This window comes from Diachasma alloeum, unplaced genomic scaffold (genome assembly GCF_001412515.2).
Source record: "Diachasma alloeum isolate Michigan unplaced genomic scaffold, Dall2.0 Dall_scaffold_00365, whole genome shotgun sequence".
Lineage (NCBI taxonomy): Eukaryota > Metazoa > Arthropoda > Insecta > Hymenoptera > Braconidae > Diachasma > Diachasma alloeum.
In genome coordinates, this window is record NW_021680504.1 from 773,927 (window position 1) to 799,691 (window position 25,765).

At 38.0% G+C, this 25,765-nt stretch overlaps 4 protein-coding genes across 9 annotated transcripts in view; 1 reads left to right on the plus strand and 3 right to left on the minus strand.

Annotated features, from left to right (window-relative positions):
- LOC107041439 (CCR4-NOT transcription complex subunit 6-like) overlaps positions 1–25,765 on the plus strand; it is a 541,863-nt gene that overhangs the window by 475,588 nt on the left and 40,510 nt on the right. The window lies entirely within an intron of this gene.
- Positions 3,697–7,969, minus strand: LOC107041438 (neprilysin-11). Of its 2 annotated transcripts, none has more exons than XM_015262010.2 (18): positions 7,910–7,969; positions 7,743–7,849; positions 7,523–7,684; positions 7,360–7,443; positions 7,091–7,302; positions 6,678–6,878; positions 6,511–6,600; positions 6,302–6,440; positions 6,107–6,224; positions 5,960–6,050; positions 5,723–5,899; positions 5,546–5,646; positions 5,422–5,480; positions 5,299–5,350; positions 5,165–5,232; positions 4,985–5,103; positions 4,293–4,457; positions 3,697–4,220 (listed from the first exon to the last, which is right to left on the minus strand). In XM_015262010.2, exons 1-18 carry the CDS (start codon positions 7,927–7,929, stop codon positions 3,981–3,983), a joined length of 2,205 nt encoding a protein of 734 aa, XP_015117496.1. In that variant the 5' UTR covers positions 7,930–7,969; the 3' UTR covers positions 3,697–3,980. The 2 variants fall into 2 exon arrangements, with proteins under 2 accessions (XP_015117496.1, XP_015117497.1); XM_015262011.1 differs by having other exon boundaries at positions 4,083–4,209.
- Positions 8,388–14,707, minus strand: LOC107041437 (neprilysin-4). Of its 2 annotated transcripts, XM_015262008.1 has the most exons (17): positions 14,658–14,707; positions 12,775–12,947; positions 12,531–12,695; positions 11,936–12,240; positions 11,670–11,870; positions 11,490–11,585; positions 11,287–11,428; positions 11,088–11,205; positions 10,922–11,012; positions 10,662–10,838; positions 10,488–10,588; positions 10,369–10,427; positions 10,243–10,294; positions 10,102–10,169; positions 9,857–10,008; positions 9,611–9,784; positions 8,388–8,763 (listed from the first exon to the last, which is right to left on the minus strand). In XM_015262008.1, exons 1-17 carry the CDS (start codon positions 14,675–14,677, stop codon positions 8,497–8,499), a joined length of 2,361 nt encoding a protein of 786 aa, XP_015117494.1. In that variant the 5' UTR covers positions 14,678–14,707; the 3' UTR covers positions 8,388–8,496. The 2 variants fall into 2 exon arrangements, with proteins under 2 accessions (XP_015117494.1, XP_015117495.1); XM_015262009.1 differs by lacking the exon at positions 14,658–14,707 and having other exon boundaries at positions 12,777–12,841.
- LOC107041436 (membrane metallo-endopeptidase-like 1) lies at positions 16,840–21,492 on the minus strand. The gene is made up of 17 exons (XM_015262006.1): positions 21,432–21,492; positions 21,162–21,352; positions 20,935–21,099; positions 19,551–19,855; positions 19,284–19,484; positions 19,125–19,220; positions 18,917–19,058; positions 18,725–18,842; positions 18,563–18,653; positions 18,317–18,493; positions 18,156–18,256; positions 18,037–18,095; positions 17,906–17,957; positions 17,767–17,834; positions 17,539–17,690; positions 17,284–17,457; positions 16,840–17,211 (listed from the first exon to the last, which is right to left on the minus strand). The coding sequence occupies exons 1-17, from the start codon at positions 21,449–21,451 to the stop codon at positions 16,945–16,947; spliced, it is 2,379 nt and encodes a 792-aa protein (XP_015117492.1). The 5' UTR covers positions 21,452–21,492; the 3' UTR covers positions 16,840–16,944.

A 25,765-nucleotide genomic window follows, 5' to 3' on the forward strand; every position in this document is an offset into this window, starting at 1 on the left:
GGTGGGGGAGGGGGAGGAGGAGAGGTGAGGATGAGAATGAGGGTTGAGGAATAACGAACGAGTGGTATGGTTGTGAGTAATGCCTCGTGGGTAAGCGGTAACGCCCTCGTTCTTTACCCAGCCCAGCCCACAGGCAGATATTTACAGCTGGCAGTGTTCAGTTTTCACGGTACTATAAGTAAAACGACACGCAATGTCGTGTTTGCCACCAAATGAGAGAGCTTTTACGCTCACCATCGTTCAACTCTGGTGGCATTTCATCCGGTGATGTTGTTGGTGGCGGAAAATAAAAGAAGAGTTGGTGTCGCAGGGGAGTTTGTGGGCAGGGGGTAGACACCTGTGCCTGCTGATGGGTGGCACGGCTGATGAAGTAGGAAAAGCAGTGTCTGATATTGAGACGCTTTTGTCACCTTCTTTAAGACGTTTGTGTCCCCACGAGGATAAGAGTTTTGAAATCAAGAGCCCTGGGTTCTTAAAATAAGAACCGGGAGGCGTTCAAATATTGCGTCAGGCGATTGGGGAGGAGAGGAGGATGTTGCGATGTCACACCATAATTGATGAAAATAATTGAAGAACGGAAGAATGTGCGATATAGTGATATTGAAGGGGAATTCGAAGGGAAAATGAGAATAAAAGAACTTTTTGGGATTAAAAACACTGATGAAAAGTATTTTTCCTTAGAATAATATCTGAAGTTTCAACGCGCTTTTGGTATTGTAGTGAAGTTATGTTTGAATTCATCTGATATTTTCTACCCTCATCACCTTTCCGACACTCAATTCAGAAATTCAATAAATTAGAGGAAAATGGATGTCACCAAAAACGACTTATGATTCCATTTTTTGTTTGCCCAGGCCATTGTTTTTGTGTCATTAGTGGGTTTTTCTCAATGTAGAAATCAAAATTATTGATCATTAAATTCTTTAGAAATTTTGATCAAACGATTCTCATGAAGTGTCAAGTAATTTCGTCATTGAAAATTTCTGGAAGCTCAAACTTTTTTTAATTCCACAGACATTTCAATGAATTCAAAAATTCTTAATTTAATTCAGTAGCGAAGTGGTAAAACGGTATAAGTCAATTTTGACTATTGGCCAGTTTTCAATAAATATCTCGGAATCTAAGGGCGATGGCAAAATTTTTGTTATCATCTTTTTTATAGAGCCGATTAAGAGCTATAACAAATGTAATTACGAAAATTTCGATATCTCCCTTACATTCGAAAATATTTCTCAAAAATTCAACTGGGAGATAAGTCGACTTGAAATTCCAGTTTTAATTATTTTTTAACCCCTGAATCGAATTTAATATCGTTCTCCCAAAGATTACTATCCCCGAAATTTCAAATTGTTTCCAACACTGATCGACATCCAAATAAAGACCTCATTCCATTTCCTTGGCATTGCTTTGATGTTCCCATTTTTCTGAAAAGATCCTCAAGTTAAGGGCATTCATCCTGAATCTTCATTCACCGAATTACCCCTCGCATTTGATACACAGTATTGCCCTCAGTCCAAATAGTTCGCGTCACAGTGTCGAAGTCGTTCCTCAGAATGGGAAAGAATCGAGATGTTCAGCAATTTGTCAGTCTTCCAAGATGTAATCTCCTCTCGAGAATGTCGACAATGAAGCCTTGGCCTGGAATCTATGAGGCAGTCTAGTTTTATTGGTCGCAATATACACGCTGTGCTTCAGATAAACTCAATTCCCCTTCTGGCAAAGTATACCCTCCTGCTGAATCGCCCAGTTGAAGAGCGATCTCCAAGCGATACACTCCTGCAATGACGGAAAAGAGGACCGAAGGGGGGAGGAAAATAGTTGGATAAAAAAGAAATATTAAATGACCCTTTTTGCAGGAATAACTTGGTACGACAGAGGGAGCGGATAGAAGAACGTGGCATATCGCACCGCCACGACCAAGCGGGAATACGAAGCTCGTAACTCGTTGGCACGACGTGCGTGTAACCGGAGGCCAATGGTATTTGGTATCATATTTCAGAATAATACTTGCGGTTATGCGTCTGGACTGTCGCGCTGGTTGCATACTAATACCAATGGTGCTTGCGCTTGCACCTTCTGGCTATATATGCAAGACTCCTTGGAATCGTGCAGCGAATAGAGTCGAAAAAGAGTTCTGTATAGTGTCATTGAATTCCAGCGGCTTTTATTGTATCCGGAATGAAAAATCAGTTTATAAAAATCGAGTTTGATGAATGTGTAAGAGGATAATCACTTTCACATCTAGTATCTCCAGTTACAACATTATGCATTTTAAACATGCATTTTAAACATTCTAGGTGTTTTACTTGAGGAGATTTTGTTTCAAACTTGTGGTGTCTTATTTGGTTTTCCAAATATTTCATTTATTTTGTCTCAATGGTAGACTATGTTACGTGGAAAGAGGCAATCAGTTTTTTTGCTTGAATTAAGATGTCTTGATGACATTAGTTTTTACAGTTTAATGGCTATTTTTAGGCCTCAATTGCACGGAGAGAAATGTTCAGTAAAAATTATGGAACTCGCAATTCGCTCACCGATTATGGGATCGACTCAGATAATTTAAGTGACCGTATCGCAGTTTTTCACAGGCGATTCAGATAAAAATTACGGAACGCTCTGGAAAAATTCCGTGACAATTCCGTAAAATTTTCTACAACCACATTTTGCTCCGAAATTACGGAAAAGATACCTAATCTTTATTGGATATTTCTCTCCGTGTGTTTTCGAGGAATATCTGCGAATCTAAGGGAGATAACGGAATTGTCGCTGCTGAATTCTTGGCAGCACAACTGTACAAATCGACAGACGGACACTAATAAACAATAATTCACCTTAAAAATTAGGGAAAGCGATAACGAAAGTGCAATTTTCCTTCCTTTTACTCGAAAATATCAAATAAAAGTCCATTTCATTAATTTCCGTCATTTTCCAAGATGAATTCTCATTATGTTTTGTTGAGGCCTTCTGCCAAAAATTTCGACCTTCATGTGGGATTTAGCAACGGAATAAATTAAATAAATTCCCAGCGCCCCAGAAAATTCTCTCGAACGAAAAACAGATTCTCTAGGCGATATCCTACGTTCAACCCGAATTTATCGTGCAGAACCGAAAATATACAAAATGTATTCCACTGGGCTGATGAAATTTCTCTCACATGATCGTTGAGTTGAACAGCTCCAGCAACCCATTCTCGAGATCACTACCCATCTGCGTATCAAGGGAGCGTTTCTACTCGTACGAAATGGAATTGCGTTTCGAACGGAATTCCAACGTTTCTCGTTCACTTTGGTTTGCCTTCAAATTATCTATCCCATTCTCCAGAGACGGCGATGTACGGTACCAGGAGAAACCTACCCTCTACTCTAGGACCAACTAGTCATTCGATTATTCCAGGGATACATCGCCAAAATTCAATGTAGGTACCAAATTTATGGATAGTAATTCTGCATCGACCAGTTCCATGAAAAATTGTTATTTCGCGTGCGAAATTCATGCTGTCATTGGTTCGTGTTCATTCGCAATTTACCCTTTTCAATCATGTGTTCCCATTTTCAGGGAATTAAAGTAAACACTTTTCGCAGTTGGAAGTGGAAGCTTTAGCTTTTCCAGTTGCTCAATGAAAACAGTATACAGTGATTTACAGTTTCATTGCCGAAAGTGCACGCGTATCGATGAGACAGAAATACAAAAGGAGAGAGAGAGCATTCAATACGCGTGATGGAGAGTAATGCCTGTAGAACCAGGTAAAACTTGGAATTTTCATTTACCCCGGTGCAATACAGATAAGTCCATTCGTGACTGAGAGATATAATTTTTCTTGCGATAGTTACATTCATGTGTTCTGAAATGGCTTCTTCCATTTCGTTTTGGCACTGGAAAGCGGCAGTGACGTGATTTACAATAAGTGGCCTATTTTCAAAACTCAAGGGATGAAGAAAAAATGTAAATAGAATGCAGTTTAGTGTTATCATTCGTCTTAATCAGGCGGAATGGCCCCACATCCATCTTGTTAAATCTTGATTCGTTCGTGCTTTTCTCGTCCAGAGATTGCATTTGTTCTGGGGATTCATGGGAGATCCTTTTGGACAGTTAAAGGCTTTTGCAAAATCTTCCATGTTTGATAGGGTACCAATGACCCGCAAACGGTGCAGACTGTGATGATCCTCCTCATCCGTTGCTTTTTTCCTCATGAATTCTGGGGTAGCTTTGCTGCACCATAACTGTAATGATAGACATTTATTTCGGGTAATTGGAGGGGTCCCCTAAGGGGGAAATTAATCATAGAAACTCACGCTGGAAAAGAGGATGAAGAATGCTTGCTCGGTTGAGTAGTCCTCGAGTCCTGGTAATTTAGGTTCGGGGGATCCTCTTTTCGGGGTGCGCGATTCGTATGCCTCGAAGGATACTCGAGCTCCTTGATTGTCAGCTATGTTTTCGTGGAGTGTCGTTACACCTATCTGCAATTGTTTTTTTTTTTTTTTCAAAACGGCAAGACATTAACCCAATTACGAAAGGGAATCATAAGATTTTTCTGGTGACTTATCCATTTTCTTTCAATTTATTGAAGTTCTAAATTTATTATTTTAAATATTTTTTTTAATTTTAAATTTTTATTTTTATTTTTTTATTAGGTGTCAAAAGGGTGATGAGAGTAAGAGACGTCGAATGAAGGCAATAGTATCATTGCAGGATCAGAAGGGCGTTCAAATTTTAATTATTATTTTAGGAACAAAAATTTTCCATGAGGGTTTTGATCAAAAAATTCCTTTGCTCTTATTTTACCAACTTCCTAACTAAAATTAACAGTGAAAAGAAAGAATGCAGTATCTGGAAAAACAATAATAGATCCTCGATTAGGACACCGAGAATATTTAGAATGCATGTCTTAATGTCTTAATTTGAGACACTCAAAATGACTTCAATTTGGGGACAACAGTTTCTCCATTTCAAACCCCAGTTTTTCCATTGATGTCTATTCACTCACCCTGTTGTTCCGCCCATACTTTTTATACTGATCGTCAAAGCATCCTGCATTTTCAATATAACTTCCCATAAAATTTGATCCCAATCTCCGGAATCTACCGTTTTCATCATACTGAATACCTATAAAGGTGGAAATATATTTAAAAACTGTAGCCAATGCTCTGCAAAGTTTCACAATTACCTAGGGGATCGAATGCATGCGAAATTTCGTGGCCGGCGATGGATCCGAGCACAGCATAATTCACAACACTGAAACAGAACGGTGGCTTTATCGAATTTTTTATTCAAATGACCCTCATGATCAATCCCACTCACTCTGGGAGGACCGGCGAGAAAAACGGGAGTTGGAACGTTGCCGCCGGCAAATCTGGTGATAAATATTGATTAGTGGAGCGATAGTTGGGGACATTTATTTTTAGTATACAATAAATTACCTACTGATATTGTTCAGAAAAATCCGATAGAATGCATTGACGGTTACGGGATCCCCGTACCACCTGGAAATGATTAACATTGGTTATATCCTCTGAATTTTCAATTTATACTCGAAATATTGTCTCACAGGGTCCGTGTGTCCTTGCTCCTCAGTAATCTGGCTTTGTTCCCTGCTATGAATTTCGCCCAGCTGATAATGTTGTCTAGATAATTCGAAGTTATCGACAGCTGAAATTATTCATGACACTTATCCATTAAGACGTTTGGACAAGCGATAAACAATTGAATTACTTGAAGTACATACGTCCCAGTAGGCTGTCGTCATGAATTCCCTATCATCGTACCAATCTGGATAGCCTATCAAGGCAAGAATATTCTTTAATTTCCTGATGATGATGTTTTTGGTGTAATCATCTATCCAGTTGGCTTTCCGAATTTCCTGCTCCAGTGTTGATTTCAGAGACGTAATCATTCTCATTGCCTGTGCATTATAAAATTCGTCACTAAATCGTATACCTAACGCCTGAATATGTAAAATTACCGTGTCCTTGTCTCGATCAGTGAAATACTTTTTTACAAACTCTGGACCAACAGCATGATGCAGATGCATCGCTCCAACGCACTCCTCCCACCTGGAGATAGAATGAATTAATTTGAAATTACACTCATCAATTGATGAAGTACTCACACAGGTCTGTTGCCTCTGACGCCATACGTATCCCTTTTGAATTCCACCAGAAAATTATTCATCCTGTGATTAGTGGCATCGATGAGATCGCTTGCAAAATGCCAATGCACATAATTCACTGTGCGATGTTATCGAAAATTAATTGTTACGTCTGATCGCATGAGATTGTGGTAGATACATTGAAATTAACAATACCAATAGTGCGCATTGGTGTGTCCTTCAAAAGTGTCCCCAACTCGTTCATGTAATCGTAGTATACGTTGATGACTTCAGTGGATGGTATCGTCAGATTTCCGAAATTGTAGATTTGTTGGATATAATCAGTTATGTTGACCTACATTCGGAGTGAACATATTACTCCGTCATAGTCGGTTTTCATAACGCATAATATGTGGTTGCATTACCTTGGCTGTTTCGCTCGATCCAAAATAATAGTGATAGTGGGACGTAACGTATTCCACGGTGGGATATTGGAATAATCTTCCTAATGGGATCTTGTAAATGCAAACGAAACGAACTTCAATAATAATTTGCAGACTTCGGTAAACTAGCTTATACTATTCAAATTTACTTTGCTCAGCTTGACTTCGAAGTTGACCATGTCGTTTACGTCCTTGGAGATTCTGGCGGCATTTATTCTAGAACCTTTCGCGTCGATAAAAGTCTGGGCAACATTTTTTATGAGTTTGATGTATGCATCTCGGTCCCTCTCGTCGAACTTCTTTCGCAGAATTGGCAATTTATAGGCTAATGGAAGAGGTGCTTTCGTGACCTGTTCAACAATCAAAATCCATGTGTCAATTGAAGCATATCGAAGTGGGTTTTTACGCGATAATAGCTTCCTGGAAAAATACACTTTTAGCTTTTTTTTCACTGCACTGGATTCTCTTGTCATATAAAAGCGAATAAATTGAATGAATGCAGGGAGTGAAAGAAAATTCCATCTCAACGATTTAATATTCATCATCAACTTTTAGCGCTCACCATAATTTTATACCGCAGTAGATCCGCATAATTCTTTCCGCTCTCTATCAAATAAAATGCATGCCGGCCGATTAACCCACCGTAATAAAGATCGACATTCTGCCACGAGACATTCCTCGCTGCCCATTCACGGTCCGTCATTGTTATCGGCCAACCACCAATATTCCCCATAATAGTCCATAGTTGTTTGATCCCAACTGCTTCTCTCTGACCTACATATTCCATTGTTTTCCATTAATATTTCCTCTAAATGAAAATAAAGCTTTTACCTGTATTCATGCACGAGCTGTACCATCTCCTCGCTTTATTCAACATTTCGTAGTCTGCGGATTTGGGAGCACTATCCAAAATCTCTGAAATATCAATTTTCCATTATGATTGGAGGGATGTTATGACTGAACCATTATTTCGTAATTAGCGCGCTAAACTTGCCACGTGTTTTCTCCTTCGCTTGCTTGAAAAGCAACACAAATCGATTCCATACGGCCTCGCCGGGTGGAATAGAACTTCGAGAGATCCAATTTCCGCAGGTATATTCCCAGAAATCATCACAAGGGTTCACTGATTTATTCATTCCCGCCCCGATCATATTCCCTGAACAAGAAAACGCAATGTCTTTATTAATCATAAATCACTGGTTTCGAATGCTCACCGAGCGCTTTGCATTCCTTAGTCTTGCAAACTGTCGATGACTCTCGATTATTTCGAATAACAGTGTAACAAGTAACTCCATCGATCCACTTAACTATCAGAAGAAATCTGAACAAAAATATTCCAGTTATATCAGATGTTTATCACCGTTTTCATACCGCGACGTACACTATGGATTTGAATTTCATCTTAGAATCGACGGGAGATGATACCGCTTGGCAATCGTCTTCAGCGCCGACTGTTCAATGTCATATACTCATCATGACTTTTGTGTAGACCGAATGCGGAAAAAGGTTAACGAGATGTACGACGTTTTACTCAGAAATTATTCTCGCGTTTATTAGTACTAACTGCCGACGCAATGCATGCATCTCCTTTGTTATTCAATTTTTTACCTTCATGCAGAAAACTACTATTTATATAATTTGAAATTGGTTTTGACTATTCAAGAAAATTAAGATCAATGCCTTTGTGAGGATTGCGAGTATGAATTGTAATAAGCGCTGTCTGCAGGTTCTTTTTTATTTACATAAAATACTGCGCGATATGCGTTGAATCAAGTTGGCTGATGCAATAGTAATGATTGCTAGATCGGAATTTCAATGTGAAGGATTGTGAGGGAATTTAATCATTTGCACAGAAGATGTCATTGATTCACTTGGCGATTATATTTTCAGTACAATAGACAGCGATTAGGATAGTTCGAGATTACAAACAATTTAATTTATGCCGGTAATTGATTCTAGTGATAGGAATCACCATCCGTTGAGTGACCACCTGCTACGACGTCGTCTTCTGCTCCACAGGTTATCGTCAATTTCATTGGTCAGAGTTGATTTCTCAGCTTTCCAAATATCGCACTTATCTTCCGGATTCATCGGACTTCCCTTCGGACAGTTGAAAGCTTTGGCGAAATCATCGGTATTTGATACTGCTCCCATCACCCTTAAACGAGGAGGACTGTGCTCATCTTGATTCTTCAGCTTTTCGGCGTATTCTGGCCTCATGACTTGACACCACGCCTGCAGACAGTTTTTTTTAAATATCGTATCATGAACATAAAACCAAAAAAATGATACCTTATTTTAAGATTTCAAAGGTCTTGAAATACCATTGACAAAAGTCTTGATTTGAGCCTGAAGGTCTCAATTTAAAGTAGCTCTACCCTTACGGTAAAGTCAAAGATTATTGAAAACTGCAAAAAAATTGCAGAACACTCGATTAGATTCGGAATTCTAATTTTTTTCTCAATTTAATTATCGTTTTGTTTTTTCAAAGAAGAAACGTTTAAAAATCAGGATTTAATCCAGTGTCTTATGTGAAAATCAACATTTAATTGTAATGAAAGATTAAAATATGAATTTTTTTTCATTAGATGTGAAAAAATCAAGAATTTTTTTGACACCTCATAAAAAATAATCCACCGTTTAGCAAACAAGTTTTATAATTTATGTATAAGAGGGAAATGTTTGAAAAAATATGAGTATTTTGCGAAATTTAATTTAGATAATACTGACTGGGTATGAATTTTTTCAAATTTTTTCCATGCAATTTAGTTGAAAAATTTTAAAACTGAAAATATCCAAAAGTACAGCGTAGCCCGGGCGAAGGGTAGAGTTACTTTAAAATCATAAGTCTCAGTAAGTTCAGTCCAGTTAATTAGAGAGCGAATAGAATTTTGCTGAATTGTCAAAGAATTTCCACCGAACACTGTTCAGTAATTTACATTTCACCTTAGTTTTACTATTTTTTGTTGACTCTGTTCCTCTATGTACCGAGGTAGTCATGTTTCTGTGCAGACATATTTTATGAAAATTATATTATGCAAATTAGATCATTGTGGGGAAGAAGAAAGTTATTAATACTCACAGATGCAAATGAAATGAAGAACATTTGATCATCGCTATATTCCTCGAAGCCAGGCAGTTTGTCGTCAGGTCTGCCTCTCTTCTCTCGTAATTTTCGATATGCCTCAAAAACTGAGTGGAGTCCTGTTGTATCGGCTATGTTTTCACCTCTCGTCTTACGGCCAATGCTCCTCGCCTACCGAATAACGAAGAGTTATGTCTCCATTGTTTAAGTACCCGTTTTCCCTGGGAATGTATGTACACTCACGCGATATTCCGGAGTTCCACCGTAAGATGTAATTTCCGTTACACCCCAATAGTTATTAAATTGATCCAAGAAGCATTCAGCGCGCTTGTAATAGCCTTCTATCATGTTGTTTGACCATTTAGTCTCCTTGCCGTCTTTGCCCAGTTTGATTCCTGTAATATTTGTCAAATTACCAGATCAGATAGTTATCGGATAGTTATCAGATAGTATCATTACGATGAGAGGAGGATTTCATTGACACTTACCGTTATCATCGAAACCGTGCCCTATCTCGTGACCTATTATGCAGCCAATCGAACCGTAATTAATATTACTACAAAAGGAAATAATTTTCATCTAGAATATATTGAAATTAATTGCATAGAAAATATTTGAAAAGTACTCACTCTGGGAAATTTGGAGTGAAGAAGGGGGCTTGGAAATCTGCAGCAGGAATATCTGTAAAAAATCTCCAATTGAGTAATTCGGATACAATTATTGGAGAATGATATGTGTTTATATAAGATGCCTACTTATGTTATTACTCTCTGGTCCATACATAGCATTAACAACTACAGGTTGCATAGCCCAGCTAGAAGTTATATTTTGATTAATATTTTGCATGGAGCGAAAAAGCTTATTTGATGCTTACGGTTCTTCATCCTTTTCGTTCTTCAGATATCGTAACTTCTCCCTTACTGCGTACTTTTCGAAGCTCAGGATATTTTCAAAATAGTCGTATCCAACTTTCAACTGCGTATAATTGACTCATCAGAATATTAAGTTGATTAATGTTATGTTGAACATTATAATTATGATTACCAACCCCTTTGTATAAGTTCATCAGAGCAGTTTTGTTTCTGTACCAGGTGGGGAAGCCAATGAAGATATTCATGCTCCTCAATTTGTCTTTTGACAATTCTTTGGCAGCATCATCGAGCCAGTTTGATTCATCGATTTGCGATTCCATTTCTTTTCGGATATTTTCCGTTAGTGCCAGTGCCTGATGATTAAAAAATTCTTGCTTTATTGAGGTATTATGCATAAAGAAAGATACGTAAAATAAAAGTGAAACGATTCACTTACAGCCTTTTCCGTTCTTTTATCGAAGTACTTTGTGACAAATGCGTAGGAGGAGGCATGATCCATTTTGACCTTCTGTACACATTCCATCCAACTGAAAATAATGAATCAGTGAATACGGTGAAAGCAACTTCACCGGAAAACAAATCACTCCTCTAATAATAATTACCGTGGCGGTCCCTCCGTTGCACCATTATCTTTCTTCACCTGTGAATTGAAAATTTTTTCCAATTCTTTCGTTGTATAAAGCAACATTCTACTCACGAAATTCCACTGAATGTAGTTTGCTGCCGTAAAGAAAAAAGAACTGATCTTTCTGAGCATGCAAATGATACCAATAACTCATAGCAACTTCACGTAAAGCTCACCAATGGTCCGGGCAGGTGTCTCTGTCAACAACACTGTTAGTTTACTGTAGTAAGATGGAGACTGAATGCTCATTGCCATCGAATCTTCAATGTGAATGTTCTCCATTCCGAACAAAATTTTGAAATAACTCTCGAAGTCAATCTACAAACAGATGAATTAGTGTTTCAATAAGAAATCCAGATATCGGGGTATTGATAATTACCTTATCTTTGTCAGCAAGATCAGCAACGTCGTTATTGTAACGCTCCAAGAATTTTCCAACGTTTGAATCCTCGTCACCATGATCGTCTGTGATCAGCTTCAGAAGAATGAAGAAAGAGTTACAAAATGATTTAATAATGATTTAAAATGATTTGATAATGGAGCTAAATCTATGCCATACCCTAAAAAGTTGCATATCGAATGCCACTAAAGCCTCAATATCTTTTTTCAACATTTCATCTGTCACAGCGGCTTTACTATGTTTGATGAACTCCTTGGCAACCTGTTCTATCACGCTTGCATACTCTTCTGACCTTTCGCTCCGAGACATAAAATATTCTTTGGGGAATTCTGTAGAAAATGGTACAGCGCCAGGTGCAAGCTGAAAAAAATCATTTCCATCAAGTCTCGGGAACTGTAGAAGAGGTTTAAAAATAGGTGACGTACAGTTATTTGTTCCAGGAATGGTTCGTTGAATTCTTTTCTGTACCAGGGAGTTCTAATGTCGACAAAAATGAACCTGCCGTTGATGTATACATAGTTCTTCTCAATTTCTTGCCAGGAGATTTCACCTTCATACCACTCCTCTGGATCCATAATCATTGGCCAACCCCCTGTTCGCATTAAAATTGACTCCAAAGGTTTGAGCCCACGCCTCTCCCGTTCTTCGAGGTCCATGCAGGAGCTATACATTTTTTTCGCTTGCCTGACAGGTAGAATGTCACTGGATTGAGGCTCTGATTCCAGGATACCTGAATAATCAAAGAATAATTCAGTAGCGAAGTGGTAAAATGGTTTAAGTCGATTTATCTCCCAGTTGAGTTTTTGAGGAATATTTCCAAATCTGAGAGAGCGAAATTTTGGTAATCACATTTTGTAGCTCTCAACCGGCTGTACAAAAAAGGTTCCAAGGTATTCATTGAAAACTGGTCAATAGTCAAAATTGACTTGTACCACTTCATCACTTCGCTACTGAATTAAAATAAAGTCATAATTTTAATTACTCTACAGATTACATTGATGTCGATATCCCGCATGATACCTTTGATCTTCTTGTTCACAGTGAATTGGAATAACTCTGAACGTCCCCAGCTCCCTTCATAAGGTGGTATAATATCAACTCGTCCATTCCACGCTCCACAAACGTAGTCGTAGAAATTGTCGCAGGGGTCTACCGATTTATTCATACTTTTCTGAAATTCGTTTGCTGAAACAATGATAAAAATCCATGACGCAATTTAGCCCTCATTATTCACGGATTTCGAAAAAAAATTCAATTCACTAACATATAATTTTGCAGGCATCAGTACGACAAATTTGAAATTCTTCTTCTTTTTCGGCTCGTTCGTTCCTCTTCGCATCATTAAATAGCCACCCAACATATTCCTCAGAATCCTCGGGGGATAGTCCCAATTCCGAATTCTTTGCGAAAACTACGGCATTGAGCACCAAGAGAATTCTGGAAAATCCAATCGTATAGAGTGAAACACAACACATTTTTAACACGAGAACGATCGCGCACTTGAGCGCGCGTGTTAAAGACAAATCGTGACACGAAAACCGAAAACCGACCGAAGTCGAACACGTGCGGGCGGATCCGAATGTTCGACCAATGAAATTCGAGGAATGGGCGTTACGCTACAGCTTACTAGTCCAGTCGGAGCGCGTCGGAAAAAGAGGTTTGTTGTCGATTTTTCTTTATAAATTACCGATTTCGATGATTTTTTTTTAATGCTCAGAATAACGTGTAGATCAAATGTGATAGAGTCCCAAAGTGTGGTTTTTGTTTATTAACAAAATGCCCCTTGGAGCAGTCACTTTGGATTAAAATATCTCGGAAACTATTGAGAAGTGATCGAGACATGCAACAGCAAAGATTTAGATAATTTCGAGACGAACAGAATGGTTTTCGACTCATTTGTCTGTATCACTAATAGTTTTCGAGATATTAACATTTATTTGTCGAGACGCGCGCCGAAAATATATTTATTCCGCTCAAAAATATCGAGATAACTTCGTCTAATAATATAAGATACGTGGAGTTAACGTATAGTTTGATGTAAATAGATAAATAATTTGTCGCCTCAAAATCTGTTTTTTTTTTTCACGTACACAAGTCAAGCGGAAAAGAAGTACACTATTCCGCTGAAATTTTTGAAATTTTCTGCGGATCAGAGGTTTGATCTTCTCAAACTTATCCGTTTGTGACCTCAGAACTGGACTTTGATTTCTCAATCAATAACTATCAATGGCGGGGAAACAAATGAGTAATATTGGAAATAATAGAGAAAGTCGCAGTACAGATTATACAGTCGTATTTTTACTGAAAGAATGGTTCTCCTGTCAGCTCTGCTTCGGGAAAAATTTTTTGGTTTGCAGTCAAACAGATTATTATTTATCATGGTATTTGAATCCTGGCATTCTACTCGAAAGAATATGTATTCATATGCCACTGTCAGATTTTCAAGTGGAAAGAATAAATTTTTCGCTGCAGAATATTTTCTCGTGGGGAATAATCTTGAGACAAGAAAATTTTGTACAGGTGAACATTTATCTTTTCGGCAGAGTTAATTTTTTCTCTCAGTGCGTTATAAACTTGCGTTTTGAACTCTAGTTTCCGAGTTGAAAACCAGAGCTGTACCAACATTGTCCAGTGGGGTCTAGGAGTCTCCCGTGGTTCAAAAATCATCCTTAGAATAATTTGCACGCCATTTCGCGACCGCATAAAAAAATTTAAATGAATGTGAAAATCGCTTACTCTGTTCATATTTATGTAAAAATTGTTCAGAAAGCTCATGTAATAATAGGATAGTAAGTCTGCCATTTTACTGTACAGTTGATGATGTTCATGATTTTAATGATGTGAGCGATGATCGTCGAATGGGAGATGAATCGAAGCCATCCCTCGAAAATGAATATGATGAAGAAATTTATGACGTGCCTGGCCCATCATGGGCTTGATGATATACTTTTTAAGGTTGATAAACACAGGTACAAAATAAAGAATACAAAAACAATAATAATGAAGTCCTCGAAATAAAAATCCATCAATTATTAATAAACTCATCATCCTATAACCGCTTAATTGAAAATGATCCCAATGAAACAGTGTAATTCATCATTCAGTTTTAGAATAGGATAATGAATCATCAAGATATATAGTACTTACCCAATTATTCTTATTGCCATGATATGATGAGATGCTAAATTATATGCATTCAACCGAAACCATGCAGTAACACAAATTAAACGTTCCGAAGTTGGTTATTTAAACTAATATTAAAGCGGATGTACCTTGAATGATTTCCTCTGATAGGAATTTGCATCCTCGTGAAAATTATAATCAATTGCCAAGTCTATAGAAATCATAGTTGTACATGCGTAGCTATCAACGATGCTAGTTTAATTTATCATAGTTTTATAAATATCTTATGAGGCGGAAGTATATTCTCATTACGGAGTCGGAAAAAAGGAATTTGATAAAGGGTATCTTATCATAAAATTCTTTACCCGCCGCTATTGCAAGAGTTGATGTGCTCTGGTAAACGTAAAAAGAGTTCCGGATAATTGAAATAATACTGGTCAATTTTTCATTCCAATTTTTTGATATTTTTGCTTTTCATGGAAGATGAGTTCCAAAAACTCCGGACTCTAAATTCTTTGCAAAGACTACTGCATTGACTACTAAAAGACTTCTAAAAATTCGAATTTTATAGATTATAAATATACCACAATCTACCAGCTATTTCGAATACAATTAGTTTTGGGAACACACGATACTCACCCAATTATTCTTAACGCCAAAGTATGGTGTTTATTTGCAAAGGAATATTCACTCAAGCAGATTGATGCAGCATCATCAATTAAACATCCCAAACTCTGTTGTGTGAACTAATGTTGAAACGCATGTATCTTGAACAATCTCTGTAAATAGGTATCACTGTATAGTGTACATCCTCACGTAAATGATAATTGACAGTCAAGCCCATCTAAACCATCGTCATACATCTGCACCCATTAACAATGCAAGCTCAATTAATAATAATTGTGCTGATATACCATCGAACGGATATGTATTCTCATTACAGAGGATGAAAAGGAATGAAGATTTTGTCAAAGGGACCGGATGAGCAAGGGTATCTGTATCGTGTAGGCATACATCGTCACTACTGTCTATGTTATGCCAAAGAGGAAAGGGTTTGATGGAATAATTGAAGGTTCAATTGATTTATTAAAAATACTCTTAGACATAGTCTAGATTGAAAATGAATGAAATTGGAATTATAAATTTTATCTCCCTTCATGGTTCAAGTCTAAGAGGAACTGATTAAAGTGAAAGAAACAGGATTCTTTTTTAATAAACGAAGAATATCAATTTAGGTTGAAACGACTCTCACAAGTCTATATTTAAAACAAAGAAAGATTCACTTCGAAATAGTTACAAAAAAATGATAATTAATTTACGTGATAATTGTTGCCGTAGAATATGAAGTATACTTTCTAATTTACTTGTTAAAAACCGATTCAATATAAACTAGAAACTGATTCTATAAAAAACAGATTTTAATTCAAGTGAATTTCAATTGAGCCATGAAAGACTCATAAAGAGAATCACAGATTCTGAATAAAATCACACAATGGGTCGATTAATAAGTTCACTTGCAATTGAGCGGAAAATACAGACAGTATTCATGTTCAATGGAAAAATTTAATTAGATATTTGGGGGATCCATAATAGACCTCGTCTAATCAGCGACATGCAGTCGCGTGCAAGTTATAAGATACAAAATATTGCCCCAGGCAAACACTTGAAGAGTGTTTGGCGGCTTATCTCTTGAAACTTGATTTTTTCGTGTTTGGAATTTTTCCGGAAATTGAGTTAAAAATCTTGTATTAGAGATGATTTATTTTATACAGCTGCACCGTTGAACCATGGAAAAATAATTGGTTGAGTCCATGACAAAAATATTTAAAAGGGCAAACACGTCTGGTAGTCTCTAATTGTTATTGAAGTCAGAGAAAAATTGAGTCAAATCTATTTTTCACCGGACGTCACAACTATCAGCGAAAGATTAACAATTCGTCATGTAAGCTAGACCGTGATACAATATCCTAAGGCAAACACGGAGAGAAATATTCGATAAAAATTACGTATCTTCCATAATTCGGGAGCGAAATGTGGTTGTAGGAACCTGAATCTCCTGTGAAAAATTACGATACCGTTACTTAAATTTTCTAAGTCGATTCCGTAATCGGTGAGCGAATTGTGAGCTCTGTAATTTTTACTGAACATTTCTCTCCGTGAAGGCAGGAAAAAGTTGTAATTTTGGAGTAATAAATGTCGCATCAGATTCATCGTTCAAAATCACTTTTATTTCCACAATTGTATTTTCATTAGCATAAACATAGCATTGACTTCAAAGTTTATTTTGCATAGAATTGTTTCGTCGTAAAAATCACCAACCATTCAGGGCCCATCTGCTACTACGTCTTCTTCTGTCGCATGGAGACTTGTTAACCTCATTGGCCAGGAATGATTCCTCAGCTTTCCAAATATTACATTTATCGTCAGGATTCATAGGACTACCCTTCGGACATTGAAAAGCCCTGGCAAAATCATTGGTGTTCGACACTGCCCCAATTACTCTCAAATAACCAGGACTATGCACATCTCTCATTTTCATCTTTTCCACATATTCCGGTTTCATGACTTTACACCACGACTATAGAGAAAATTTTCATGGTTATTATATTATGAAACCTTGACGATTGGGGAGGGGGTCAGTGAAACTCACAGATGCGAATGAAATGAAGAACATTTGATCATCGGTATATTCCTCAAAGCCAGGCAGTTTGGCGTCAGGCTTGCCCTTCTTCGCTCGTAATTTTCGATAGGCCTCGAATACTGAGTGGAGTCCGGTCGTATCGGCAATGTTTTCGCCTCTCGTCTTGCGTCCGAAGCTTCCCTCCTTCGAAATAATCGACAGTTATTTCTTCTTCATTGGCTACATAACGGTTTTTTTCAGTGATCTATGGATGATGGTACTCACGCCATACCCCGGAGTCTCATCATCATATGTGGGTTCCGTTACACCCCAATAGTCATTGAATTGATCCAAGAAGCATTCCGCACGTTTGTAATACAATTCTATCATGTCATTTGATAACTTAGTTTTGTTACCATCCTTGCCCAGTTGAATTCCTGCAGCAATTGTCATATTATCGAATCAGATCGTTGGCTACAATCAAAATGAGAGGGTAATTTCATTCACACTTGCCTGAATCGTCGAAACCATGCCCCATCTCATGGCCTATTACGCAGCCAACAAGTCCGTAATTGATATTACTACGGAAAGAAACAATTCCGATATAACATGCCGAAAGGAAGTGAAAAGATGATATCTGAAAAGTACTCACTCAGGAAGATTTGGTGTGAACAATGGTGGTTGGAAATCCGCAGCGGGAATATCTGTAAAAAAACATGTCATTCAGGAGTTGTAGCAATCCTAATCATATAGAAGGACAACATGTATTTGTCGGGTCTTTACTTATGTAATTTTCCTCTGGTCCGTACAAAGCATTAACAACTACAGGTTCCATATCCCAACTAGAAATTATATTTTCATGAATATTTAAAATTGAGGTGAAGTTTGATTTGAAAACTTACGGTTCTTCCTCTTTTTCGTTCTTCAGGTATCGTAACTTCTCTCGTACTGTATATTTTTCATAACTCAGAATATTCTCAAAATAGTCATATCCAACTTTCAACTGTGAATAATCAACTCATCAGAATATGGGATCTTCGTCATTAATTATACAGATACTAACCCCTTTGTACGAATTCATGACAGCAGTTCTGTTCCTGTACCAGTCCGGAAATCCGATGAAGACTTTCATACTTCTCAACTTTTCTTTCAAAAGCTTTTTCGCGGCATCGGCGAGCCAATTTGATTTGTCGATTTGTGATTCCATCTCTTGACGTATATTTTCTGTCATTTCTAATGCCTAATGGAGAAAAATGTTGAAAACATATGTCCGTATTCAATATATTTTACATTGAATTCGAAAACTCACAGCTTTCTCTGTACTTTTATCAAAATACTTCGTGGCAAACGCATAGGACGCAGCATGGTCCATTTTAATCTTTTCCACACATTCCATCCACCTAGAAAATATAATAGTCCATAAAGCTGACGTTAACAACTTCAATGGTATGAAAATTATTCCTCCAACTACCGTGGTTTCCCCTCTCCAGCGCCTGTTTCTTCCTCCTTCAATACATGGAATATGTCCCCCAATTTTTGCGTTGTATATAACAGCATTCTACTAACGAAATTCCAGTGAATGTAATTGGCTAAAAAGAGAAAACCGGTCAACTTTCCAGGGCATGCAAATTATATCAAGAGAGTAACTTTATGAAAAACTTGCCAACAGTTCGGATGGGCGTCTCTTGTAACAATACTGTTAGATTACTGTAGTAAGTTGGTGATATAACGTAGAGGTTGGTGGACTCTTTAATCTCAATGTTCTCCATTCCAAACAAAATTTTAAACAGATTTTGGAAGTCGATCTGAGTATAGATAAATCAATAAATCAATAGAAAATATGGATGGTTCGTTAATTAGTGATTACTCACCTTATCTCCATCTGAGAGATCAGTTACATTGCCACTGTAATGCTCTAAAAACTCTCTGACTGTTCCATGTTCGTAATCATCTGTTTCTTGCATCACCTTCAAAAATGCAGAATAACCATAAATGATCGAGGCATTTTAGGAAATTAATCTATACCGTACCTTGTATAGTGCTCTATCAAACGCGACCAGAGCCTCAACATCTTTTCTCAACATTTCTTCCGTCACAGCGGCTTTATTATGTTTAATGAATTCCCTAGCAACTTTTTCAATGATACTTGCATACGATTCCAAAGCTTCCTCCGTAGAATTTCGACGTGCGACCCGGAGCTCATCCTGGAATGGCAGATCACCAGGTGCGATCTGGAAAATTCATTTGAATCAAAAGTCTCAGTCGCTGATAAATTGTGTTAGGAATGATAAACATACACTTATTTCTTCCTCGAAATCTTCCCCAAACAATTTTCTCCACCACGGAGCCTCAATATCGTAGAAAGTGAACCTGCCATTAATGTAGAAATAATTCTTCTCAATATCTTGCCAGGAGACATCCCCTTCATACCACTCCTCCGGGTCCATAATCATCGGCCAACCCCCAGTTCTCATTATGATGGACTCCAACGGGTCAAGTCCCCGTTTCTCCCGTGCCTCCAAGTTCATGCAGGATCTGTACATTTTTTTCGCTTGTCTCACAGGTAAAATGTCGCTCGGGTGAGGTTCCGATTCCAAAATCCCTTATCATAAATCGTAGAAGTTATTGGAAAATTTCAATCACAATGAATAGAGAATCGACAAATTTCAATTCCAACTCTGAAAAAAAAATTTCTAATATCTGAAACATATTTTCTTGAGGCAAGTAAATTTTCTTCAATTGCTTAATTCTCTCAGGCATCTCAACTCACATGACCCGAGAAAGGCCTCATGCTTTAAAATATTCTTGTACTCAAGTATGATTTTGTCGCAAATGAACTTACTTAAATCGCGTAGAAGTATCGTCAATCTTCTATACTGATAGAAAAGGTGGAACGATTCAGTTCCACCAAACGAGGCTTCTTAACTGTTGCCGCCTAACTGTTGTTAACCATTTGTTAACGAATCGTGGTAATAGTTACAAAGTCTCGTTTGGTTCGAATAAACCGTTCTATCAGTGTAGTCTTTATTGTTTTTATGATTTTTTCGTTATGTACTTCCAATATTGCAATATGTAAAATATTCATGACGCGGAACGATAGTAATGAATAAAAATTTATTCGAGTTCCGTGAAATGCACACATTCTGAGATTTAAACCATTGAAAATAATTTACTTCTCTCAAGAAAATATGTTTCAGATATTAGAAATTTGTTTTCTCAGTGAATGAATAATTAAAGTCACAATGATTTTTAGCCGTCAGATATAGTGATGCCGCGAAACACTTTACGAGACAAAATTTTGGAGAGATGATCTCGGTCTCAACGAACATGGAAATCATTGCTCTCATCGCAGTCCCGAAATACCCAGTATCGACTCCTCTCGTGATGACTCCGAGTCAATTTATCTCATCTCGGTCTCAAGTTTTTTCCATTTTTTAACGTAAAATCTTGGTTTTTGTCTCGGTTTGTCTCGTCTTGGTTTTCCACATATAAAAAACGCAAAAAACTAAAAACCGAGATGAGGTAAATTGACTCCGAGTCACCACGATAGGAGTCGATACACGCGTATTTCTAGACTGAAACAGGAGCAAAGATTTCCATATTTACTGAGACCGAGATCATCTCCAAAGTTTTGTCTCGTGATGTCTCGTGAAGTGTCTCGCGGCATCACTAGTCAGATACCTTTGATTCTTTTGTTCACGATGAATTGAAATAGTTCCGTGTGTCCCCAACTTCCTTCATAAGGCGGTATCAGATCGACTTTTTCGCTCCACGCTCCACAGGCATAATCATAGAAATTGTCGCAGGGGTCTGCCGATTTGTTCATACTGCTTAGGAATTGTTTTGCTGGAAGAATGAAAAAAAAAATCCATAATTCACCATTTTTGACCCTATTTCAGCGCACTCACCGATGGCTTTGCAGGCGTCTGTCTGACAAACTGTGAATTCTTCCTTCTTCTCGACATCTCCATTCTTCCCCGTATCATGAAATAGCCATGCAATATTGCTATCATATTCCCCGGAATCGTCGGGAAATACTCCGAATTTCAAATTCTTCGCAAATACCGCTGCATTGACCACCAATATAATTTTGAAAATTCTAGTCGTATAAATTGAAAATATATTACACAATACCAGTCACTCTGTATGCGATGTGGATCAAAGTATCTCATTCTCACCCAATTATTTTAAACGCCATGGTAGTACCCGAATATCCAGCAAAACATACACTAGACCGAAACCATGGAACATCACAAATTAAACAACCCACACTCGGTTATTTGAACTAATATTAAAGCGGATGTACCTTGAACGATATCCGTCAATGCGTATCATTGTACAACGTGCATCCTCATGGAAACGATAATTGACAGTCAAGCGTACAATTATATGTTACAAAAGTTTTCCATATAAATCATTGTCATACATTCACACCTATCAGCAATCCTAGTTCAATTAATAATAGTTGTACGAATGCGTCATCCAATAGTCATATATTCTCATTACGCAGCATAGAAAATGATTTGGACAAAGGCATCATCACCATCGAATTCTTCGTTATCTGTAATTAGATGATTCGATTTATTCTGTCCGATGTAGACTCTCCTAATTGAACTCTTCAATTCAATTCCCCAACTCCTCTCCCTCCCTCCCACAGAAGGAGAGTTTAATAACTAGGAAACATTCACTAACATCAGATACACGGAGAGAAATTTTCTAGAAAAATTCTAGTACGAGTACTGGAAACAATCACAATCCACCGGCTGTGAAAAATTCAATTCAATTTCAATTTATTTCCTTGATGTTACAAAAGTTTTCTTTGTTTTACATCCATACAAGCCTCCCGTACTCTTTATTTTCATCTCTAATCTCATGTTATTTTCTTGTTTACCTACTCACTTATTGTCTAGTTCATGTATTTATTCATTTTTTATTAGTTTAATATCACGTAAGTCTCTTGTATCACATTTGCATAGTTTTTGGATTTTAAAATCACTCCCCTCCTGCTTCCGAGCTCCTTCCTTCGATTTCTCCTTGTCCTCTCGCCTGTTCTCGACTCCTTCTTTCTCCTCAACTTATTTAACCACCTCCTCCCACTTGCCTTCCCTTCTCCTGCCTCTCTCAGTACCATCTCCATCTTCCCCAGCCTGCTGTGAAAATTCTAGTGCTGTTAAGGTAAAATTTCTTGGTATTTCTGGTAAAATTTCTGGGGATTTCTGTGAAATTTTCACAGAAATACGGGGACAAATTCACGTTTTCCCCAATAAAATTTCTAATGCCGGCACTAGAATTTTTTCCTGGCCGTCACTTAGCGCCTCTTTTTCCGTGCTAGCACTAGAATTTTTCTAAAAAATTTCTCTCCATGTATTTACACTGCATCATATCAAGTCCAACTCCAAAGATGCTCACCACCACCGTCTTAATAATATGAACCTTATGAAATACGTATAAACCAGTTAAACTGAGGGCGCGTAAATTTGTATTACGTTTAATGACACTTTAGCTCTGGTCGTGTATATACACTCGTTGTGGAAAACTGGTATTAACCCCGTTTGGCCCTTCTGCACACTACCACACCGAAGTGAGCTCTCCGAGTAATCGAGTTTATCAAGATTTCACGGTTTCATTCTCCCCGAGCCAAGTAAACCGAAACATATTTCCACTTTTGAACTCATTCCAGTTGTTTCAACGTTTTTTCCCCAACTTTTTCGCTGTCAAGAACTATAGGTATTCCATTTTATTTTTCGTTGTTTCACCCTTGCCTTTTTCTGTTGGTTACACACGTGCCGTCCGAACTTTTTCGATTTAGCGGACTAAGCCAGAAGGGATACAGCCTGTATGAGGTATTATTGTCAGATGATCTCGATCCCACATGTTTCAGCACCAAGCAAAGCGCCATAAACTGCAATATTTTCTCCCATTACTGTGCGATGGAAATCTTGATGAATCGAAATCGCTCACTGAGATGTGCATTTCTCCCGTTGAATCACCAATCGACTTATTTTGCATCAAAATTTTTTACGTGCCACGCTCTTTTCCTATCTTGAAAATAGGGTCAGCCATCTTGAACCCTCAATCCATTCGATTTCCTGTCGTTCCGCTTCACTAGTCAAAATCATTTCCCCCGAAAACGTTCCTCGACTTTTCCAACTACGATACTCAGGGACTAGCGTAAACACACGCCCCCCTTTTGAAAAGTGGAAAAAGTATCGAAGAAGTTTGACTTCAAACTCCGGGGTAAATAATTCGTGTACATCTGCTGAGTTGTCATGTAATGAAAAAGCACGGGGAGTCAGTGCTTCGTAGACGAAATTATTTCACTGCTGGAGAATAAATTTACCTCACATCACGAAGTTGCCTCTTGTCTTCTGTTACGGGGTGAAATTTCACTGCGAAGCTCTTCCGCATAACCAAGGCTCTTTCTCCCTCCCCGTATCACCCACCATTCCAACCTGTTCGTGGGATAGAGCTCCATTTTCATAAAGCGTCTGAGTCGCTGACACTAAGAATACGATGGCGTTTAATCCCACTAATCTCACTGGGGATTAGCTCACAACGTTAAAAAGCCATTTCAATGTTAGTCCTTATCGTTGCATGGAACTGCTCGGGTTATTTCGTGCGCATCACCACTCCTCATCCACACTAACTTTCTAGTCCGGAAGCTGTTCCGTTACTCTCCAACAACTTGTATCGATGTTTTCCAACCCTCAGGTGTACCCACCAATGTACATGTATATTTCATCCAACATCACGAAGGTGTCTTGAGTTTACAGTTACTAGTTGCATCCTGGCACATCAAACTTGTGTACTCTACAAATTTCCATGTTCTCGCATGTATTACAAACATACATATTCCCTCCCTCTCTCCAGCTTTCGTACGCGCAAATCAACGAAATATTTGCATACTACGAGTATAACGTTGGAAAGGGTCGAGTGCATTAATGCACCTGGGATACGTATGAAAATAGTGAAGACCGGCTTCAAGCTCTAGCAAATTGGAGGACATAAATTAACTCGAGTCATTAGAAAATATAAATTTGCCTTGGTAGAGTGCCTTCGTCGTATCTCGGGCTATTAAATTTCATAGATAAAGATTTATGGGCCCTCTCAGTGCAGCTTGGTGATAAAATCTTGTCGAGGCAAAGGGAGAGCTCGTCGACAATTCAATACTCATTCATTACGGAGCTCGTGCCGAGAGTCGCATGATCTTAAAAATTAATGAAACTCCGCAGGGGTGGAAATTTCGTACGATGGGCCTGATGAGTAATGGGAACATTTTCGTGGGAAAATTTCTGCTGTCACTTAATTCATTGAAATAGTTCTGAACAAAGCTTTGGTTGAAGCTTACACTTTGTTTCCCTTTAAAAACTATTTGTTAAATTCAGCACTGAAAAAGGAAATCATTATTTAAACATGGAAGAGAATTAATTGTCCGTCATTTCCCTACGCGGAGAGAAATTTTTGATGAAAAATTATTCTACCATTCTATAAAAGTGTATCGCCTGTCATCGTCTCTTCATTCCTATCCCGAAATTTAGTAAAAATTAATATATGATGATCAAATTTTATTCTACGTTAGAGAAATTTTATCCTGACGCATAATAAATTTTTCCGTACTGATCTTCACTTTTCCTCATCCGGGGATTGGTATTGGCCCTGAAAAATATCGTTCACGGCTAGTGCCATGGGGTTTTTTTACTCGCGTGGTTGGCCAGTCCTTGCCTTCGGCTCAGACGCCAACTCCACGCGAGTAAAAAACCCCATAGCACTCGCCCTGAAATATACTATGTTGTCCTTCCAGTCCAATATTTTTTATGTAGATACCAACAAAAATTCTAGAACGGTTGGTAAATTTTACCCTACCGGTGCAGTAATTTTTACTCTACCGGCGCGGTAATTTTTATTTTTATCAGGATAAAATTTCTCTAACGTAGAATAAAATTTCATCATCATATATTAATTTGTTACTAAATTTCAGGATAGAAATGAGGTAATGATTACATGATACACTTTTATAAAACGATAGGATAATTTCTATCAAAAATTTCTCTCCGTGTAGGTGTATTTATAAGAATTCAGAACGAATTCTTCAGCTTCCTCAGCTGAAGGCCCCCAAAAACCACCCGAAACCCTAAAGTCAGCGCGTCCCTTATTCACATATCCAGAAATTTATAAATCCTTCAATTTAAGAGGATTAAAGTACCTCCTGAAACTGTTATTTTGGACTGTGCTGATACTGGATTAGCTATCCACAAAGTGTTCACCAGAAAGCTTCGAACCAACGGGCGTAATGCGCCCGTTATTAATCGTGGCTTAGGCAAACGGACAGACCCACTGTTTACCCCCGGCTTCTTCAACTGCCTTCCGCTCGGTTATCCAGCTCCTTCGGGTTACTTTGTCGAGATCTTAATTAAGTTTGTGATTTCGAGGAATGTCGTGTGTCTCAACATCGGGCCGCGCGCACTCACAGGTTTTAATCGGCCTGACGCATCTGTGCGCCTTCGGCGAATTC

Excerpts from the sequence above, each read along its gene's own strand:
- LOC107041438 (XM_015262010.2), bottom strand. The coding sequence starts at position 7,929 with ATGAAATTCAAATCCATAGT. Across the intron at positions 6,051-6,106 it reads GTCAGAGGCAACAGACCTGT|GTGGGAGGAGTGCGTTGGAG; the intron begins GTGAGTACTTCA and ends TTCTATCTCCAG. Across the intron at positions 5,647-5,722 it reads TGACGACAGCCTACTGGGAC|CTGTCGATAACTTCGAATTA; the intron begins GTATGTACTTCA and ends GAATAATTTCAG.
- LOC107041437 (XM_015262008.1), bottom strand. The coding sequence starts at position 14,677 with ATGGCAATAAGAATAATTGG. Across the intron at positions 10,170-10,242 it reads TTCACTCCAAATTTCCCAGA|TAATATTAATTACGGTTCGA; the intron begins GTGAGTACTTTT and ends TTCCTTTTGTAG. Across the intron at positions 9,785-9,856 it reads GTGGAACTCCGGAATATCGC|GCGAGGAGCATTGGCCGTAA; the intron begins GTGAGTGTACAT and ends GTTATTCGGTAG.
- LOC107041436 (XM_015262006.1), bottom strand. The coding sequence starts at position 21,451 with ATGGCGTTTAAAATAATTGG. Across the intron at positions 19,221-19,283 it reads TTGATAGAGCACTATACAAG|GTGATGCAAGAAACAGATGA; the intron begins GTACGGTATAGA and ends GCATTTTTGAAG. Across the intron at positions 17,458-17,538 it reads ATGAGACTCCGGGGTATGGC|GAGGGAAGCTTCGGACGCAA; the intron begins GTGAGTACCATC and ends ATTATTTCGAAG.